Here is a 21584-nt window from a genome sequence, read left to right on the forward strand (position 1 = left end):
ACAATGAGAAATTAGACTGATTTGCATGGTTATGGCATAGCCAAAAGCATGCTGAGGTGTTTGAGTTCCGGCATTGATCATTGTTTGGGTGCTTTCAGTTTTGATTTGATTATACAGAACTGCTATAAACAGTTTCTGAATAACTTCTGAACTTGAGCCCTATTTATGAGGCAGGACAGGTCCAAAGTTTCACATACTATTTCAGTTCACAAACAGTGCTATTCACATGTGACTGAACTTGTATCTGGGCAAAATCTTAGGCAGACTAAGGGGGGCAACGTATGGTAAGCCTTTTCCTTTTGGGATGGAGTAATTTACAGCTTATGATTCTAACCAGAACACTGTGGATGCAGTAATTTGACCTGTGCTGTTCAGTCTGTGCTAATGACAGTTTGAAGCACCTTGCATCAGATTGGACAGGAACCCTGCACGAAGCTTGGAGGAAAGGGCTCCATTCGTAGAGAGCAGGAGCATCACTAGAGCTTTTTCTTTTAAAGAACAACAGTTTCACTTCACAAGTTTGCAGGTGATCTAGCAAAAAATACATGAAACAAGACTAAGTTGTGAACCACACATGAGCTGCTGTAAGACTTGAGGCTGTCAGACAGCGAAGGGGCTATTGCTCGGCTAAATCTCTCTCAGCAGAGTGAGCTGCAGTGCTGCGTACTGAGAATAGGATATATTTGTGAGATTTGTTTCTGATAAAATAATATTAATAACCTGATATCCTGTGGGAGGACTCTGGAAGTGCAAAAATTACAAAGCATGGGCCCACCTGGAATGAACTGTTTTAGATTGCTTCTAAAATTGCACTTAAAATTGGGGAAATAGGTATGCTCCACAACCTATTTTCCCTTTCTTTCCTTTCTTCTCCCAAGGCTTTTCATTTCCACATTTCCAAACACATCAGTTTTAAACCACATGGAAAAGGCCAGGCCATTCGCTACTGTGGAAAGTGTTGAACAAGACACACTTCTGGAACCTGGCCACCAGCTGTGCCACATTTACTTTAGTGAGGCTCCTGCTACATACATAAGGTCTTTAAATTAAATAGCAGCTATGACAAATAAGTAAATAAAAATCCCAGCTCTCCAGAAAGTGGGAACTGTTTTCCCTCTTCCTTCATTATGACTATAAGCTCTCCCCTCTGAGGCTAGAGAAGAGCTAGCAGAGCTGTCTGCCCAGTAGCATCCCAGCAGCTGCCAGCTACCCCAAATGGCTCAGCGTGCCCGGGAACACCAGCGCTGGCCAACGTCATGCAAAAGGGCTGGTTGGCTGCCTGCGCAGACCTGCACAGCTATGTGAGTGTGTGCTCTGCGAATACCAGCAGTACCACCCAGACTTCAGTCATTAGCCTAAGGTCATCAGTACATTTCTGTGCATGGGAGTGTCTGCATTTTATGTATCACTATGGCTTGTCTGGGTGTGTATATATTTGTTTGTGTGCCTGCTCTGTAATGATCCGACCTATCTTACATGTATATTTTAGAATATTTTTTAAAAAGAAGGTAGATATCATTATCTAAGGGAAAGTGAAGTGCAGGGTCAGAGGCTATGCCCTTTGCTGAAGGATACAGAGCAAGTAATTGGCAGAGGCGTGCACTGGTACACCAGGTGTCTGACACAAAGCCTACAGTCCCCACTAAGCCATGTTACTTTTTTTGCCTCCTCTGTGCAGGAAGCATTCTGAATTGTAGATTATCTATCATGCATTTATGCCGTTGTGCTTCAGAAAGCCCTGTGGCAATGGAGAGAGGAAATGCTATTTCTTTCCTTTACCACTTCTGCTGTTATTGACAGCAAGACTTAAGCTCAGCAACAATTTACTCGACTAAAGCCTGAACAACAACTAACTGCTAACAAGCTCATGTGCATCCTTCAGCAAATGTTTGATACAGTGACCAGCCAAGTCCAGCTGCATTCATTTCCAGTGACCAAAGCAGGTGGTCATGGACCCAATTATGACTTCGAATGCTAAATCAGAGTCCTGCAGATTACCCAATCCAACAATTAGTCCAGCCCTCTGCTTTGATGCAGGTTTGTTTATAATGATCACTCTTTTTTGAAATTATTAGTTTGGGTTATTATGGCAGAATTTACTGAACAGCAGGCTGTTTGGCAGCTTTCAGGTTTGGAATTTTTTTTAAAATAGTTTTTTCCCAGAATTTTTCAGTAAAACAAAAACGTAGAAGGAATCACTTCTGGGAGTGACACATTTTGTTCATAAGATGTTTTCTTTAGCAACATTATTCAAAGAAGTCTAGAAATAAAATTCATTCTTAACCAATAAATTAAATAATTTCAACTTCAAAATGTCTGAACAGACAGGAAACAATCTTTTGAATTTTTTTTTAACCAAACATAATTTCTGGAAACAGCATACATTATCAGTATGGCCTATTCTGAGCTTCTCACAGAAACGAAAACTTACACAACAAATGTGCCCACCTTCAAAGTAGATTATAAACTCAGAGAATCAACTGAATAAATCACTTTGCAAGAGGCAAATACTTCCCTCTGGTCTTTTTTTAGACTGCAACCCCCTAGGGCAGGGATAGTCTTTATTTTATACCATCTATTGGAACAACCCACTGCTGAAACTTAAGAAGTAATAGTTTCCACCAGACTTGATTCACATCATAAAAATCAGCTTGTGCCCTCTTGTTGACACCTCTGTGTAGGGCAGGAACTGAGCAGATATTCAGACTGGATGTTGTCTAATTTCAAGTAGAGTTAGTGAGATAATATGGTGTAGAGTGATAATATGGTGTAGAGTTAGTGAGATAATATGGTGTAGAGTGAAGAATTTGCCCATTAGAATAACATGTTGGGGTTTTTTTATTCATTTCTCTGCTCTTAACCACATTCTCACATCTCGTAGATTGTGAACTACAAGCCACATACGAAACTAAAGGAGTCAAGGAACCTATGTGTATTTTTGTGATATACAACATAATTTCAACACTTACCTGTGTAGTGGCTGTGTATCCATTGAATCCCATTCTGTTACAGGAAAAATAATTAAAAGAGTCTTTTTCCTACTTTTTTTTTTTATATGAAGAGAACAGACAAGCTTGAAACAAACTCCATTCCTTTTCCTTCCCTTTCTGCCTCCCCTGCAAAATCAGTTAAAAACATAAATCCTGAGGCTATAAGTTGATGAATTTGATCTCTTCTTTTATAGTGGTACTAGCAGAGAGGTTAAATCACTGGGCATACCCAACAGGCAGAGCAGAAAAGATGCTTTCTGTTTCGTATATGCTGCTTTTCCACAGCAAAGCAATATGCATCCAGAAGTCTTCAAAGATCAAATTCTGTTGCCTTTCTTTCTCTGTCATTGTAAGGTATTCTGAGGAATCTGATGCTTGAGATAAAGGAAGGTCAAGCCACAGGTGTTCATGGTCCTGAGTATCCTCATCTTTCGTGAGGCTCTGCTAGGATCTGTGGAAGCCATATGTGTGCCTATAGAGGCTGGTCTCTTTTCTTAGTGCTGTTCAAAATTGCAATTGATAAGTTCTTAGAGAACCACATTCCTTAAATAACTTGACAGCATCTTGTTCCTGCAACTTTTTTGAACACAAGATCAAGAGCTTGCCTCATGGCCCTGTAAATCAGCAGGGCTGAGATAACCTGGGCAAGCTTGAATGTAGACTGAGGTGCTGGACATGCTTTCCTTATTTTGCTCTTTGTTATGCAGTGTTTTCCTAATGTCATGCACATATTGTACAAAGCAGAGATTTACATATTCAGTATTGCTATCATAAAGCTCCACACTAAAGGCCAGATTCCAAAGCCTTTACTCATGGTGAGTAGGTCCCTCCTCCATGAGTAATGCCTTTGAGATTAGGGAAGCTCCTGGTGAAATGAAGTGTTACTTAACACATGGTAAGCTTTAGAGCCTTTCCCTGTAAAATTAGGGCCAAATATTGTCTCTTCCCCTCCTGTACTTCTGGGTTGATCTGATCCCACACATACAGATCCTGGGTAGGTTAGTGTCATGTGGGAATGAAGCCAACAGCCAGAAACATGCGTGCGGCAGCCTGGTATCGGAGACAAATCAGGGGAACCCAACTCAAATTATCCCCCACCTCTATGGATAGCTCAAGGATATGGCAGTCCCTATACACCCAACACTCCGCCACTATCTTCTGTAGCTGGACAGAATGTGTGTCCCACTCTGTGAGTTCTGGGAGAGAGCAGCTCCTGAGTTGACACAAGGGACAAGCCTTCTCTGCTGTTTAAAACTAGCTCCAGTGGTGGTGGATGAAGACCATTCACTCCCCAGAGGAAGAAGAAGAGGTGTTCTGTGTATGTAAATGCCTTAAAAGCTGGAGAACAGTGCCTAAGGACTTCCACTTTTGCTTGCCAGTATTAATTCGATGCAAGAGGAGCTGTACTGTGTCAAATTGAAATTTGTGTTTCCATGACACCTCTCCTTCCCCATCCCAAACAATCCTAGTGGCTGCTGTGGTGTTATACCTTTCCTGAGAAAACGATTGTGCTTCTGTCCCTGTATTTAACAGCCCTCAAGGAACTTGAATTCTTTTATGCATTGCTCATATGCATCACAACATCCTATGGCAATGAGTTTCACAGCACAGCTGGGCACCAAGGGGAGAAACCTTCGGTAAAATAAGGTTCTTGTGGCGTGTGGGCTATGGGGCCTGCAGAAGATGGCCAGTGAGCTCTGCTCTTCTTGGGCAGGTGTCAGCAGCACAAGTTTCCCAATGTCCTGGCCTTGTCCCCAGCAAAACCGGTGCTGATTAGCAATGCCATTGCTATTTGTGTGGTAGTTTTCTGTGTTAGAGGTAGTTCTCTGTGTTAGACCCAGATTTATAAAGACGCTGTGGTATTTAATTCTTAAAGAAAACATCTGTGCTGTTTTGAATATGAAGTCTAATCTTCCGGCCTTGAGTAGAGGCATATTGGTGAAACATTGGAAGAGAGCTTGCAGGACTTGTTATGTGAATAAGACGAGGCTTTCTACTTCTCAGACTGTCCTTCTGAGGAATTTTACTGGCACTAAAGTAAACAAATGCTTTTCCTAGAGAAATGCTGCTATTTAAAATGCTAAGGCTGGATTTTTTTTTAAAATGGAAAGAAAGCAAATACATCATTTCACTCTGATTGCCAATGGCAGTGAATTATTTGTGTGCTTTGGACTGGCCTATAGGCACATACACAACCATTATGTAGCAAATCCCACCTAAGTTCAGTGCCCCTTTTCACATTAGGCTCTGAGTAAGTCTCAGTGGGCTCTATATCAAGGCCAAAAGGGAGGGTTGAAGCATCTATACTAGTTGAAACCATGGAGTTTGCTGTTCATGGCCTCATGTTCCCCCTACCCTTCCCCACGCATACAAACAAATGGCCTCCTCCAAGCTTTTACCTTTGTTTTAATTCCTCCTAGAAAATTAAGTGTCAGCTGTTCGTACTAATGTAGTGGTTAACCAGCCTGTGGTAAGAACTCTTGGCTGAACTGGCTTGATTTATACTGCTCTTGTCACCACATTAGTAATTAGAGTGATCAGAGAAGCAATGCCAATGCTGTATCTCATCGACTTTGCCCATCGACTTTCTACTTCAGGGAAGAAGCTTCACTAAAGAAGTGAGAGTGCAGGGGTTCCCTCAAACAGAAAACCCCATCTCAGAGATATCAAACCAAAATCATGGTGAAAGGTCAAGATTTTAAGAATACTTAGCATTCCTAAAGCCTCTCCTGTCTGTAAAGCACCATGTAGTTATTGTTATTCTTAAAAACTGTTTATGTATTTGTGCTACTTGTTATCCCCATTTTACATAGGGAGAGTTAGGCTCATACAGACTTCCAGCTTTTGAAGCTCTGGCTCCTACTTCAGCACCTAATTTTTTTAGGCCACACACAGCAATTTACCAACTTTGGGACAGACTTTTTACCTTTTTGCACTAGTAAACTGTGCAGGTCTCCCAGAGAAGAACCGATGGGCTCCCAGTTGAGACCTTTTCATTGTCATTCTTATTTTCTCTTGCCTTCCTCTTTGTACTCATATAAGCCTGGTGTTCATTTACAGTCAATCTTCTGGTTCTTGAGAAACTGTAAATGAAAGGCGATCTCCTTGGTTTCCTTTCCTGAGGGAAGTCTACGTGAGCCCGTGGTCAACTGCAGGGAAGCCTTCTGACTTCTGTGTGGGCTTGTTCAAGTAGATCTGGCTTCTGTTGCACTTTATGTTAGCTTCAGGGGTGAGATGCAGAGATAAAAACAAAGGTCAGGAGCAGATCTGTAAATCACAAACATCAGAATCATGGAGCACATATGCGTCTCTCATTAGCTGTAACAACTTTGGAAACCTTGGACTGCACCTATGTCCTGATATAGTCTCTTGAAACTTAAAAAACAAGCCTGGAGAGAGCATTTAGACATACTGCAGTATGCTCCAATTCAAATAAGGTCATGGAGTTGCACTCTCTAAACCTGCCATTATTCCTGAGGCACTACAAAGGACATCAAGGATACATTTCAACTGTTTCAAGTCAGACAATCACAGCTTCTTGCCGGCTTTTGATTTTTTAGTCTGGAAGCAAGATGCACGCAGTCATTACATCTATTGGTCCCCAGCCCTGTTAACTAATTTTAACCAAATCCCATGGAGGAGTGAGGATCTCATGAGCCTTGTGAAATCTGGTGGTATGTAAAGAGGAGATACTGCAGCCTCAGCAGCTATCTGTTGTGTCACTCTCAGCCCACATGTCCAATTACCATGCATACATCTCCATACTGGCTGTCTCTTATCCTGTGTGGAGGGCACAGGAGGGTAGTGTAGATGGCAGACAACAAGGGGAAAAAGCAAAATCATTTGTAGAAAACCAGTCTCCAGCAGTTCCACTGCTGAGAGGCCCAGGCATTTGTTACTTGCTCCATATAGAACAAGCATTTCTACATGCTGCAACCTTATAGAAAACAGGTAAAATCTTAAACCACTCATCCATGTCCAGACTTATAATTAATTCCCACAAGACCCTCATCTCAAATTAATAGATTGGGCAAGGGACATAATGAAAAAGCACTCACCCAAATAAACCAGAAAAGCCAAATTATTGGTTTGCATGAGTAAGCACTGGCTGGGTAAGCGAGGGCTAGGCAATGTAGCATGAACACACAAAGAAAGAACATTATTGAAGTTTAAATTGATAAAACCTTGAGGAAACTTGAGTCATTGGTGATAAATTTCTGTCTTCAGAGGAAATTAGGTTTAAAGCAAAAGGAGCTGGTTTAAAATATATTTAACGTCTCAAATTTCATGTATTTATGCCAAAGTTGCTTTCCCACTCCCACAGACTGGGAATAGAAATTGTGGTCCTCACTTGCCTCTTTGAAAACTGCAGCATCGGTTGTTTTACAGTCAAATAAGCAGTGAGGTCAGGAAGGAAGCAAGTCTGGAAAAGTTAATGCTCTTGCGCTGGGTTTCATTTTTTAAATTAACTGGGTCTCTAGTTCTAAAGAAGTGGCTGGGAAAGGAAGTAATGCATGAAATCAAATGATGAGGAGCTTGTAGTTTGGGGAGCTGCTTATGAAGATGGGATGATGGAGAACGTGAAATAACCTATCCAATCTGACCCATTTCAGAAAAAAAAAAATTGGCAGGAGACAGGTTTCTTTATCTTCATATATCCCCGGGCTGTTTCATGGTATGCTTTCTATTACACCAGGATATTGCATTCTTACCAGTGGTGCAGGATATCACACACTAGTAGCTGAGGGTCTGATGAAGGTGGGAGTGTGCACACGGAATGGATTAGAGGTTCACATCCTCTTGCTGTCATGTCACGTGAGGATTTTAAGGACTGAATCTGACTTTGGAGAAGAGGAAGCTGCAGAGACAGCTATATCTTAATTACTTCTGGAAAGTTTACTGAAATGCTTGGAGAATTGCTCATCTGTCTGAACAGAAAAGCTGTCTAGAGCTCAAGAAGTAAATGCCAGAGCGTTGAGATCAAACACATATCCTGAGGTGTATTGGGGACCATGTTATAAATAGGAAGGAAGAAAAAGATCAGGAGCACACAGGTGACCCCTCTCAACCCCTTTCTGTAGCTATGTTTTGACAGCATCTAAAATGTGATGTCAATTCTTGATTATCTGGTTTGTGGACTAACTAACTTTGCTCTGATTCAGCAGCAGCACCTGATTCCTGTGGATGCAGTGGCCAGCCCTGGCTCCCAGCCTGCCTGTTCACTGGTGTGTGCCACTCGAATAGCTCCCTGAACAGCTGCCTGGCTGTTTTCAGCCTACTCTTTTCATTAGAGCTCTTATACGTGTTTTGTATTATCCATGGGTTTACTTCATCTAGTTTATCTCATAGTATTGCTGGGTAATGGGAAGTGCTTGGCATTCTCATCCCATTGCCATTTTCATATCAAGTGGTTTTCTAGGTAACCTGTAAAAGACTGGGTTTGTTTATGTTCTGGGTTTGAGGTCAGCCCAGTTTGGAAACCTCAAAGACTGAAGTTGGGATCCAGGTCCTGTCTTGCTTTCTATAGGTTAAAACTTTGGTAGGAACTCAAATATTTCATTGTTGTTTTCTTTATTTTCTAGAAACAGCAGATTGTGGGCAAGGGTATTGGCAAAGAGAAAAGAAAATAAGGAAGAGGGTAAAACAAAAAATTTGTAAAAGCATTCTGATATGGATTGGGAGTGTGTTTCTGAGTGTGATCCTCTTCGTGCCATGCCCTTGGGGTGAGTAACCTGTGTTTCTTCCAAACGGAGTTAAACTGAAAGATGTGCTCCGGGGGTGTACATAACATACCCTGACAAGTAATGAATACTTAGTCCATAGGATCACAAGAGGCAGTCTGAACTAAAATGCTCAGGAATACATGCAATGAGGATGTCAGGGCCTGTGTTGCAGTTGTTTTGCTTTACAAATCCAATCCTCCAACACCGTGTTACCCAAATCTCAGTTTTCAGTATTGTACATTGCTATGTTTGCCAAACTGCCTTAAGGCCTTCCCCAGGGGCATTTACATTGGATCCTCCTCATTTGAAAATAAAGATGCCATTGCTAGGAAGTCAGGCACTTTGTGACCTCTCTGCTTTCCAGAACCTGCTCTTCTGCACAGTCACACTTGCTGATGGTCTCCAACATGCTGCAGAAAACATTTACCTGAGAAAGATTTTGGAAGTTAGAGGTATGACAAAAGAAAAAAGGCAACTGGTTGCCTGGCCGTGTTCTATGGGATTTCTTTCAGTGCAGTTGTAGTATCTCCGGGATTTAGGTTGGATTAATCACATTGAATTGACCAGCCTTTGCCACATATGTCTTTATAAGTTAGCTATGCAGTGCTGAATAAAATGTGATAGAATTTTTTCTAAAGCATAATGACTTATTCTGCTTTAAATAAAAATTACCATCTACTCTGTGGTTAAAATACTTTGGTGACAAAACCTCAAAGCACGTGACAGAAAAGTTCTTTTTCCATTCTCTTCAGTGACAGCTTTGCTATTGGGCTTAGTTTTCCTGTGGAAAAATGCAAGGTAATGATTTCAGTGGCATATCTCTGGAGTCACAGAGAAGCGAGAAGCAAGGAAGTGTCTATAAACATTAGGGTTCTTACTGTCTAACAGGGCTGGGAGAATGAGTCAAGGTAGAAATACCTCCTTAGTGAAAAATAAGGAGTGGATATAAGGGAAGGCTGATTTACTTTATATTTGCTAGCCTAAATAAGGATTGGTAGCTGTAGTTGTTTAGCAGAATCACAGTGTTGCAATCTCTTATCATTCTTATCTGTGTCCGCTTTGGATGCAAACAGCAAGAGATGGCTGAATCTGAAGAAACCCCCATTAGCCACACCCTTGATGCAACTCACATTCTTTGCGCATTTACTCAGGGCTACCAGCTTTCCTCACTCTCTCTTTGCTGTAGATTTCTCAGCTCTACAAACACCCAAGGAGACAATATTTTGAGCAAATGGTATTGAACATGGCATTGAACTTTGTGAGGGAGCTGGGAAGGGATCAGTCAAAGGACTTGGAAGGGGCGGGATAAATACAACCAACACCAGCCAATCATCACACCTGAGCTTGGCTTCATGCCACTTTTCCTAAGGCAAAGTTTGTGGCATGGGCTTGTGTTTTGTTGTCCCCATCTCCTTGTCACTGTGGACATACGTGGGCTATGACAGGCTATGCGGTGGGTCAGGAAATAGGTGGGCAGAGCTATAAAGCTCATTTTTTGCTTGTGCAGAACGGACAGTGACAGTAATGCAATTAGCAGTATCAGTGTTCATAATCAAACACCTGCTGTTACTAGTCACCCATCTTGAATAACTATACAGTGGGATCTGGTAATGTTCCTCCTGTGCACCAATACAGGTTGGGAGCTGACCTGCTGGAAAGCAGCTCTGTGGAGAAGGCCCTGGGAGTCTTGGTGGACAAGCAACTGTCCATAAGCCATGTCCATGAGAGGGGACCATATGAATGTATATATGTAACTGAAGGGAGAGTGTAAAGAGGATGGAGCCAGGCTCTTCTTGGTGGTGTCAAGCTGCAGCACAAGAGGCAAAGGGCAGAAACTGATGCACAGGAAGTTCCCTCTGAATATGAGAAAGAACTTCTTTATGGTTTGGGTGACCGAGCACTGGAATAGACTGCACAGAGAGGTTGTGGAGTCTCCCTCACTGGGGATACTGACCTGTCTGGATGCAATCCTGTGTAAAGTGCTCTAGACTGACCCTGCTTGAGCAGGGAGGTTGGACCAGATGACTGACTATGGTCCCTTCCAACCTTATCCATTCTGTGATTCTGTGTTAGCTCTGCTTCTACTGACATCCGATTTATTGAAAGCATGTTCAACTGTGCTGCAATCATAGAGTTGTATGATTTCTGGTTGAGTGAAGAACTATATGTAGCATAGCAATATCGGCGTAAGTCACCTTAACAAAGTACAGAAATAAGGCAGAATCTTGTTTTTATGTAGGAAGTTGTTGTACTGTTTAGTAACAAAGATTTTGTATATAACATACCTTATTCCATGACAGTATCAGTCCTGATGTCCTTACCCATACAAATTATAAAACTTGGTGAGGTAAGAACACAGTAAGAAATGCCCAGTTTTGGACTTGTTAAAGTTTGTGAAAAAACACAGTAGTCCCTACATGAAGTTACAAACACCAAAGGGATGGATGCTTTTAAGCAGGGAATGTATTCTACCCTTTGAAAATATCTACTAGATGGCAATGGAGACACCATATTACCCAGGAGTTCAACTGAGATTTTGTGAGGGGGAAAGATTAACTATACGGCAAGTAAATCTGCATATTTTTGTCAATATGGTATAGTTATTCTTATGATACCCTGATAACATTTTTCAGTTTGTTACCAATTGCAATGTTTATCGTCAATACTGAAAGAATTTGCTATACCCTTTTTTCTCTTATAATTACTTTAGACGTTAATCAAAATGCATATAACAAGTTTGTTTTTTTTTGCTTTCTACTGGACAAAATTTGGGAGTCTTTTCAAGGAGAAGACATAATTCAGAGAGTAGATAGCTCACACTTTCTCCCATGCAACAGCCACACAGGTTTTATTTTTATACTTACTGTTTTGTTGCCTACTTTCATTAGCATATGAGCTGGTGCTGCAAATCCCCAACAGAGTTTAAATAATATTAAAAGTCTGTTCCTGATTTAAGTATATTTTCCCTGAAAAACGCAACACTGAACTTCATGACTGAGATGACAGATAAAACCTGGACATGAAAAAAAATAAAGAACATGTAGGAACCCTTCAGAGATAATACTATGATCATGTGTTGAAATACTGACTGTGCAATTTACTATAACTAAGGTTTGATTTCAATACCCATGTGTGATTTCAATACTCATATGTTTGTTGTTGTTGTCCTTTCTAAGTGATGCTATACAAACAAACTGTTAAGAGAAGAGAGAGAGAGAATCTGAGTGCGTAAAAATGCATCCCTTTTCATCAGGGACAGTCTCTAGAAGCAGCATGAGAAGGCTTAAGCAGAATGTTTAGAATGAATAGCTCTGGAGTGATAACCCTAGCTCTGCCACTAACGCTCTGCCCAAGGCAAATTATTTTACATCTATAAAATGGAAATGATAGCTACTAACCTGCTTTACAGGAAATTTGCAAAGATAAATCAGTTAATGTTTGTGGAACGTTTTCAACATGCAAAATGCCATAAAGCTCCATGAATTATTACCTGAGCCCTTGCTTTAAAACCTCAGTAGAATACAAACTACAGTGCAAAATACAACGTCAACTATCTCAAAAAACATGCAAAATCTGAGCAAATTGATTCTAAACCCCTGCTAATTCAGCTCTACTTCATTTCTCCTCTTCCAGTAAAAGGCCTGCCCTTTAGAATCACTTTTGCAACACACAGAGAAGAACTGCATTGCCATCCAGGAATGGTTGCTGATGAATTTTTTAGGAGGGCAAATGCTGACCCGCTCTCAGTGGATAACGAAAAACAACACATTTTTGTTTCATTTAAGGAAAGGACCCAGTAGCAGGGATTTCTTTACTCTTGAGAGGATTTTGAGACTCTATTCTTTTTTTGAGGGAATGTGGAAGAGATACAAGAATTAATCCTGCTTTTTCCACTGATAGGAAAATCAGTTATTCATCCTCTTAACAGCTTCTCTCCACATGTGGCAAAGTAATCACCTTAGTGGCGCAGGCAAGTGGTGGTGAGCAATTGCAGCCAAATTCTGCAATCCAGAAGTATCTTCATGTGAAACAACTACCAGCTTACATGCTACCTATGACTTCACTTCATAGGTCAGCATGTTTACACTTAATATATAGAAGACAGGAGATATATACATACCATAAGGCAAGCAAGTAAGAAGAAAGCTGAAAAACGATATCGTATTTAGTATTCTCACGATGAACTATCAATTTAAAAACTCGTGGTCAAAAGACTGGCCTTTGTCCCATGACCTTTGATGCATGCACACATACAGTTGGTAATAAAAGTTTTGCAACATGAATATTGTATGCCCTTGGTAAAATTCATGTCATTTCGTTAGATTTAAAGGAGTTGTACCAAAGGCAGTCACCAGGTATGTGACCAGCTGTTTAGGGAAAATGTCATGTTTGAATTCAAACCATTTCAGAAACTGTTCAAGGCCTGAAATTCCTGCCTGTGATAAGCTTCTCAAACCACAGTCTTAGAGTCTCTTTATGTATCTCATGACCTTGGCAAGCAGAACACAATGCCACAAAAATAACACATTTGTGCTCACGAAGGTGGGAGGACGGAATCTACGGCAGCTTGCTGTGCAGCCCCTTCAGCAGTACTGCACTACCAGCAGCAGATGAGAGTATCCTGTAGCGGATACCTGCAGTGTGGGAAAAAAAATTAAAGGGGAATTTGCCTAGTCTCTTCTTGCTTACCATGCTGGCAATGAAGGAGGAGTTTAGTTTGGATCAAATACTTGAGTTTATGTGCATTTATGTAAGGACAGTACGTGATGGGAGGTGAAGCAAGTATGAAATGTTCTTGCTCAGTATAGCAGGTAGAATCATAATTGCACAAAAAAAAATCTGCAAAGCAAGTATTTGTTCTTTAGCATGTTAGGACAGGGCTTGGACAAGTTTCTCCACTGAGTTCACATGCAAAAGATGTTTTCTTTTTTTCCTATGTTTAGTTTGTTTTTCATTTGTCACTTTGAATCCCTTCTTCTTCTAGATTTTAAAAACTCTGTTGCCTCCTACAGTGGTAGCTTGATGCTCAATGTCCACATCTAGGGGCACATTTTTATTTAGTACAGAACTGATTTGAAGTTCATTTCTTGGTTATCTTAATTGCACTTCCTTTCTTATAATGCAAGCTGTAATCATCAGTGTGTGCTGAGGATGCTTTGCAAATCTTCCCTCCCTAGAAGCTGATCTCTTTTTCCTGGGTCTCTCACTTTTAAAGATCCTCCTATTTGTCTAAATAAATCAAAATGAACCACACATATTGTGTTTACAAAGTTGCACTGTGTGAGAATCTTTGAAGCAAATTGCATTAATATTGTATTGTAAGCTCAGGTTCTGCCCTCAGTTACAACCATGAAACCAGTCACATGAGTAGAGTTCCTTGGATGTTATTAATGTCTGAGTTTACTTCGAAGTACATCTTTCACATTATTTACAAAATATAATCAAACCAGAATGTCAGCCACAGCATTCAAAAGCTGAGTTGTAACCCAATTCATCTTAATAAACGATCACAGGCATGGTGGGATGATACATGGTTAAAGGTGGTCAGGTGCTAGGATAAGTAAATGAGTTGGTAGTTTTCTTTGCCTGGTTAAGACAGTAACTAGTTAAATTATCAGAAAAAAAGATTTACAGAGGAAGTTGACTGGTAGAAGAAGAGTAAGGTATCTCTCCGGAGGAACATGCATAGCAGACGAAAGTCAAGGTACACTCAGTGGCTATTTTGCAATCTGTTGTGTTCCAGTGCCCTGTGACAGACACAGGCGTTTGGCACGTAGTTTCCCAAACCTCATGTCATTACTGACTTCAGTTCTGGAGTTCCCACTTAATCATTACAGTTCTAACACTTCATATCCTATTGCCTGTGTAACCCAGGTCTTCTCAAGAACTTTATGAAGAAACTACCCACCATCATTTAACAAGCTTGAGTGTTGAATCATTTACTCGAAGAAATCCCAGCCCATAAAAGTGGCACTTTTATGTCCTATTTACTTACCTGAGCGACAAGACAGTGCTTCCTCCCACTTTCCAGAGGAACAGCCTGTTAGAAAAAGAGCTTGTAACCATAAGCACGTTTTAATAAACATTGAATAGCTTGGTTTTGCCTCTTGGAGGAAAACACGCTGGGGGGAAAGAGCACTGTAAATGCTCTCTTTCGTTTAATGTCTGTGGATGTCCTTGGAGCACCTCAAAAAAACTTGTATGATTGTGTGTTCATTAAGTAACTTGCTACGCGGAACAAGGAGCACTTTCTCACTGCTGGTGGCAGGGGAATAGAAACGGTATGGGCAGATACCGCCCCTGTTATTCGTGTGCTAAAAACGCACAAATTCAGCGCGGTTTTATTTCACCCACACACTTGGCCTTGCAAGTATTGGCAGCAAAATGCCCAGAACGAGAGCAGGACTATTCGCAGAGGCCAAGCGGGCTCCGCTGATTTCGGGGAGAAGAAACGAGGCCGGAGCTCCGGAGATGCTCCCCTAGGGAGCGGACCGAACCTCCGGAGCGGCTTCGCCGCTACTGCTCCCCGGTAAAACGCCTCAGTCCTTCCTCGCTCGCACTCCTCTACCTGGCGCTGCTAGGGGACAGTTCTCCCTAAGGAACGGGGCGGGACAGCGTTTCTGCTGCAGCCCCCCGGGGGCACCCGCACTCCCGCAAATCCTCTGCCCCCCGCCAACACTCCCGGGAGAGAAGACAGAAGCTGTGCCAGGGCCACGCCGCTTTTTTGCGAGCAGCGGCGCAAATGCACGCTCATGCCTTTGGCAGCTGCCGGACAGAAGCTGCCGGGAAGTAGAAAATCTCCCCCACCCTTCCGAGCAAGGACGAACGACTAAACTACCTCCACCCCACTCATACCTCCTTTCACGCCATATTCCGGGACAGGTGGCGTGTCCACCCCTTCTCCACCTGGGCGGGGAAGGCGCCGCCAGTTCCTCCTCCCCCCTCCTCCTTGCTCCCTCCCAATCCTCCTCCTCCTCCTGCTCGGCGTCCCCAGAGGGAGCCCCTGTGCTCCGCGAGTGAGCAGAGAGCGCAGCTGGGCGCACCCCGTCCCACAGCCGGCTCCAACCGCTCCGCAAGCCCCTGCGCACCCGCCACCGCCTGCAGCAGGAGGAGCAGAGGGGGGAGGAGAAGGAGGAGGAGGAGGAAGGCAGCAGCCCGCCCGCAGCGGGGCACGCACGTGTGCGCGCAGACCTCGACGGTCGCCCTCCAGCATGCTGCTCGGAGCCGCGCAGGGCAGAGCGCCGGAGAGGAGCTGAGCGCGGCCGCGGGAGAAGAGAGGAGCAGAGCAGGAGCGGCTCCGCGGAATCCTCCGTGCGCCCGTCCCGTCCGACCCCCCACCCACTTCGCCGAGGGAGCGGCGGTCCCGAAGTATGGGCGGCCGCAGCCCCCTCGCCGCTGCCGGGCCCCGCGGGGCCGCTGTCCTGGTGCTGCTGCTGGGGCGCCTCGCTCTCTGTCTCGCCGTGGAGGGAAAGAAAGGTAGGAGGGCGCGGGGGGCCGGGGCGCGGGGGTCCTGCCGCCGCTTTGCCGGCTGCGCCCCGGGAGACTGCCGTGGGGAGCGGAGGGGAAAGTCCAACTACTTTTTTTCCTTAAAAAAAACCAAACCAAAACCAACCAAAAAACCAAGCACCAAAAAACCCATCTATCCAAAAACACAGAAAGAGGAGAAAAAGGAAGAAAACCAAAGCTGTAACAGCGATCACGCAGCCCTGACTTCCTGATTCTCGGCTTATTTTCTTTTGTGGGGGTGGAGGAAATAAATGGGAATAAGCCTTGGCACATCTCATCGTTTGTGCTTCTTTCCTTTTGGTGTTTCTTTTTCTTCCTCCCCCCTTCCCACGTTGCCCAATCGCTCCCCGGAGCGCGCTCCCCGGCTCAGCCCCGCACCGCCGCTCCCGGCACCCCCGCGCCGTGGCGGCGGGGAAAAGCCGCGTAGTTCCCGAGTAAGCACCGCTCCGGTAACCCGCCGTCGCTCTGACCTGGACTCCTCCGCTTGTCCTGTTAAAAGATAATACTAATAATAGAAAAAAAATATGCACCTGGGACTGGGGTGACTGCAAAGAGGGGAAACTTCATGTGGGTTCTGGTTCCCCAGTTACGCAAAACAGGAGCGATTTATCCCGGCCCGACCCGGCGCGAAGGAGCCGCCGTTCCGTCCCGTCCCGACCCTGCCGGCGCTGCCAGCCCCAGTCTGGCGGTGCGTGGGAACAGCACGGCGCGGGCTGGCTCTGGGGCTAGGGGCGTGGGGCTGATGGTCGGGTTTTCCTTTTTCATTTGAGAAACTGCTTTAGAGGGTGAGAAAACGTTTCTGGCCGGTCAGACCCGTCGCTTTTTCTCTGTGTGTGGTGTTCTCTTTTGTGAGTTTAGAGAGCAGGCCCCGGCTGCTGTTCCAGCCGGAGAGCAGTCCTCTTTATCTTGGAAATCTGCCAGCCAGGGAAAAAATGCAGATTTGGGTGGTTTGATTTTTTTTTTCCCTTTCATTCTTTTTTAAAGAAAAAGCGGGAGAAGAGAATTATTAGTTTTTAGAAGGTCTGGTGCATGCCTTATAGTAACTGAGTTAGTCTTTCGTGACTGTGGATAGTAAAGCCGCCCTGAAAGTGAGAAACACCCCGTCCAAAAGAACTGGTTGCACAACCTTTAAAAAGCGGAGAGATTCTCTTGTTCCAGAAATCAAGTTGATACGTGTTGTTGATGTAACGTAGGCAGTTTTTTCTTCCCGGTTTTCTTTTTATTTATTTATTTTTCCTCACCTTTTGAAACTGATGAGAAGCAAAGTGACTCCATCTACTCTGCCTGTGTTAAAAGTCTTTTGAGGTGCAGTCTCAGGTGTACATGCCCTGTGAGAAGTGTGAGGAGAAATACCTTATTTATAGTGTTTAATTCTGTGTCTCATAAACTTAGTAGGGTGCCAGTTATTTGAGGATTACTAAATAATCAACAGCTAAGTGATAAACCCAATGGAGATTATTCTTGGGATGTTGTGTCAGCAAGTAACTGTTCCTCTGGTAAGAGCTGGAGGCTCAGTGGCAGAGGTGAAGGCAGAAGGATTTCTTCAGGAAGCATTAATTGATTCATTGATCTTTATTAGTTTCACTGTTTCACCCCACACTTGAAGATAAGTAAGAAAATTACTCAGGAGTACAAAATGAAGCGCATTTGAGAATTGTGAGATGCAGATTTAAAGCAACAGGCCCAACAGGTAACAGAGTGTCAGCACATGTTGGGGACTGTCTGCTTGGTCAAATGATAGGACCTAACATCAAAATTCAGAGCAATTTTGAAAGTAAATGTGCTTTCATATATATATGCAAAACTCTTGAGTTTTAAGACCAAATTTTAGAAGTTCAAATTGCGTAGGAGATCACGCTATTTAAAATTTCAACCTGATTGATTCCATTTGCAAAAGGAGATGTCTCAAAAAAAAATAGTGCCTGGACAAATGTTTTTGTTAGAAGAATGTCAGAGAATCGGCCTATAGAATCTAATCAACATAATGTTTGAATGGAAATTGTCTTTTCCCAAAATTTAAGAATGAGTTTTTTGAATATGCATGAGAGAAAACTGGTTTAGTTATAACACTGTAGTCATGAGTATACAAAAAACCCCCTAATTGAGCATATTCTAGAAACAAACAGCATTGCTCAAAACTGAAGTACACTCACAGGGATCAATACCCACCTCAATCTACCTGCTCTGATATTGACCCGCATTAACCACAGAGGAACTAATCCGGATTTCCACTAACGTGGATGGCCTGCTTGGTGGTACCTGAGATAAATACTTATGATAGCTGGCATACCACTTACACTGGATGTATTTGACCCATGTCCTTTTTGTGTGTCAATGCTTGTTAACAGTGCTACAGTTCAGCAAACTGCTTTTTGTTCTTCTCTATTGACTTTATATCTCTAGTTTTGATCTGTAGCTGCAGCCGTTGTGGGATGGCAGTGTGCCGCTCCACGTTGGGAGTGTGCATGTGAGCATGCTGGGCAGCTCGGCAGCTGCTGAAGTTAACTGTGATAGCTTTCTGTGTACCTGGTGTCTTACATTGCTTTCTGGAAAGCAAAGGACTAAGTTCTTTAGAGATGTTGAAGTATTCATTTTCACATGAAATGAAAAAGCTTCATTTAATATCCTGTGCGGTGTTTACAGGCAGGCTGTGTCTGTACTTATATTGTGCATTGCTGTCCTTTACATCGTCTTGTAGTTTCTGGACGGTATATTATTCTGTGCTTAATTTTGACATATGTACACAAATAGACTAGTCTATGTGGATTGTGTAGAGCTTGATTGTGCAAGTATCCAGTGCCTTTCCAGATGCACTTCAGTGTAACCTGGCCACTGCTCTGTGGGAGCAGAGATCTGGCAGGAGATGCCTGTGAGATGCGCCTGCAGTGGGAGTGAGCGTAGGGGCCTCCCAGGAGCAGGCAGCTGCCCACACATCCACAGCTTGGCTGAGGAGTCATGGTCTCCACCTGCCTCGTACCAGGTACCAGGTGTTGCATGCTACTGTTACAGTCCCAGAGTTGCTGGTACACTGTTCTCTCATTCCTGTATTTGTATTATCACTGATAAAAGTGGAATTTTCTATGTGGATAAGGGAGCTAATATGTGTGTTTAGGTATTTATTATTTGAAGTCTTGTCTATGCAACCATTTATTATTTTTTATTCTCCCTGGTAAGTGACCAAACTTTTTTTGGATTTGGAAACTAAAATCTGTGTAGTCTTCATGGTAAATGCAGTTAGAGATATGGCAACTTAGATACTGATACAGCTCAATTTGGTGAGATAATAGAAATAAATAGTCTTGAGTATAGACCTGTTCTTACTCCAGTGTGTGAATGATGAAGAACAAAACCCAAGTCCCATCATCAAGAGCAATTTCTGACAAATAGGGAAGGGAAGGAAAATACTAGCATCTCCTTAATTCAGGCAGTCTACAAAATGCAGTGACTGTGCAAAATATTACAAAAGAGATTGGCCCCTCAATGAAGCGTGTGTGCATGGTGAACAAGCTAGGCACTGAAGTGATAGTAAATACAAATATGTTTTTTCTTGCATTAAGACTATATTAAGAGATTTCTAGATAAATAGAAAATCAAAATCAATGCCCTGGAGACTTTACAATCAGAGTAGTCAATTGTAATTTATTTGTTAATTTATAAAGAGAGACTTTTGGGGAGTGTCACACAATGCCTATATGGTCCTCAGGGCTGACTTTTGCATTTAGGTATCCATGTATCATTGAAATCACTGGGATATGCTAGCTTTAGCAGCAGGATAGCTGACTAGCCAAACCAGTTTGTTCAGAAGGTGTCCTTATCTTCCTTGAGCACAAACTGCCTTTTCTTAATAGCTCTTCGGGAACAAGCCTAGTGAAAGGTTTACTTCATATTCAGCGAGATGACACTACCTTCATGGAATTGTTTTGCATAGAAACTGTTGATATTGCTACAAACCCCTGGTCTAGTCCAGGTTTCAGTAGCATGTGTGCATCAGAGGGTACAGTAATGCTGTGTATGAGAGTGGATTATCACAGAAAGAACTAATATGTATTCAAAATTAGTAGACAGCATGTTATGTTATAAACTTTGTCATTTACAGTTACAAGAACTTGTGTCAAATCTCATCTTAGGCTTGCATCTGCATTGCAAAAGGGCTTGTGTAATACAAATTTCAGAAAAATGCTATGACTTGTAGAACTTTATGGGGGGAACGAGCACTGGCTGTACTTACAAAAGCATCTTCTCTCTGGTCTATATTAGGAATGCTTGCTGGGCTGACCTGGATGACAAACCTCTATAAAATTAGACTAGTCAAAACGAGGGTGAGGCCTATTCTGTAAAAAGATTTCCGGCTAGTTAGAATAATTGGAAATGTGTGAATTGCATTAGGCATCTTCTATTTGTGTTTATAATTTCTCAAAAGCCCATTCTGCTCTACTGCTCTCCTTGAGCATCTGCTAGGGGAAAATGCACTTCTGTCAGTCAGGACTCATCTGGCACAGGAATTGCACTTGACACAGCTGGAATTTTGCTAGTTTTACCAGAAAAAGAAAGTTATTAGGAAATGCAACAGAGCTTTATTTGCGTCTCAGTGGAAGGCATGTTCTCACTTTTCGATTCCCAGGTTTGCTTTGTAGCATTTGTGGGAGGTGTGTAGCCTCCGATGAATGCTCAAACAGCAGTTACTGCCGTGACAGGGAGACTTAGCCTGTCTTGCACTTGCCTTGAGGTTAGCTTGAGTAACACGTCTTGCTGTAAGTGCAGTTGGAGAAGTTAGTGTAGAACTTACCTCTCTGGGTCATAAGCAGCACTTCATTCAGCACCTGTGATGGGGGCAATGACCAGGAGCTGCGTGATGCTGAGGTCCATGGTAGGAGAGCAGGGATAATAACGAGGGATTAGCAGACAGACCCTCACCTCTGGGATGCACACTTCAAATGAAGCTGATGCAATGGTACACATCTCCAGATTCTGTTGATGAAAGTGGGATAAAAGCTGTGTTGGATGTGACTCATTAGAAGTTCTCCATTCCTGAGAATCTCTGCTATTCATACCTGTCAGCTTTGGAGAGCTTGTGAAATGCATAAGGACATGGGGAGCTGGCACTGTGGATTTATCCACATTGTGTAGGTGTGGGTAGAAAGTGTTCAGTTAAATTCTTTTTTTCCAGGGGTGAATGGTACACAGTGTGGGAATCCTCTGCTTAATGTTTTGTGTGGACTTTGACATCCTCATTCAGCCTAGTACAGTACACACTGATCCTGTTAAGTACATGTCGATTTGACCTTTTCCTGTGTCCCTTCTTCCAGGAACACTGTATTAGTAGGTGAAGTATGAGACCTAGCAGTGCTTCAGACCATTATGGTTT

At 42.9% G+C, this 21584-nt stretch overlaps 1 protein-coding gene and 1 long non-coding RNA gene across 3 annotated transcripts in view; one reads left to right on the top strand and one right to left on the bottom strand.

The window, feature by feature from the left end:
- Positions 1–15644, bottom strand: part of LOC113964046 — a 33843-nt gene extending 18199 nt beyond the window's left edge. Inside the window, exons 1-2 of the long non-coding RNA XR_003533037.1 lie at positions 15569–15644; positions 5917–6257 (exon numbers count right to left, since the gene is read on the bottom strand). This is a non-coding gene — a long non-coding RNA (uncharacterized LOC113964046). The remainder of the gene's footprint in view (positions 1–5916; positions 6258–15568) is intronic.
- An 83-nt stretch (positions 15645–15727) lies between these two features.
- EGFR (epidermal growth factor receptor) overlaps positions 15728–21584 on the top strand; it is a 156638-nt gene continuing 150781 nt past the window's right edge. The window contains exon 1 of one of the 2 annotated variants that reach the window (XM_027675804.1): positions 15728–16189. In XM_027675804.1, coding sequence (XP_027531605.1) covers positions 16084–16189 — 106 coding nt within the window. In that variant the 5' untranslated portion in view covers positions 15728–16083. The remainder of the gene's footprint in view (positions 16190–21584) is intronic. The other variant, XM_027675802.1, reaches the window with a different exon arrangement.

The sequence above is a fragment of the Neopelma chrysocephalum genome, unplaced genomic scaffold, assembly GCF_003984885.1.
Source record: "Neopelma chrysocephalum unplaced genomic scaffold, ASM398488v2 Primary Assembly neopelma1_26, whole genome shotgun sequence".
Taxonomy (NCBI): domain Eukaryota; kingdom Metazoa; phylum Chordata; class Aves; order Passeriformes; family Pipridae; genus Neopelma; species Neopelma chrysocephalum.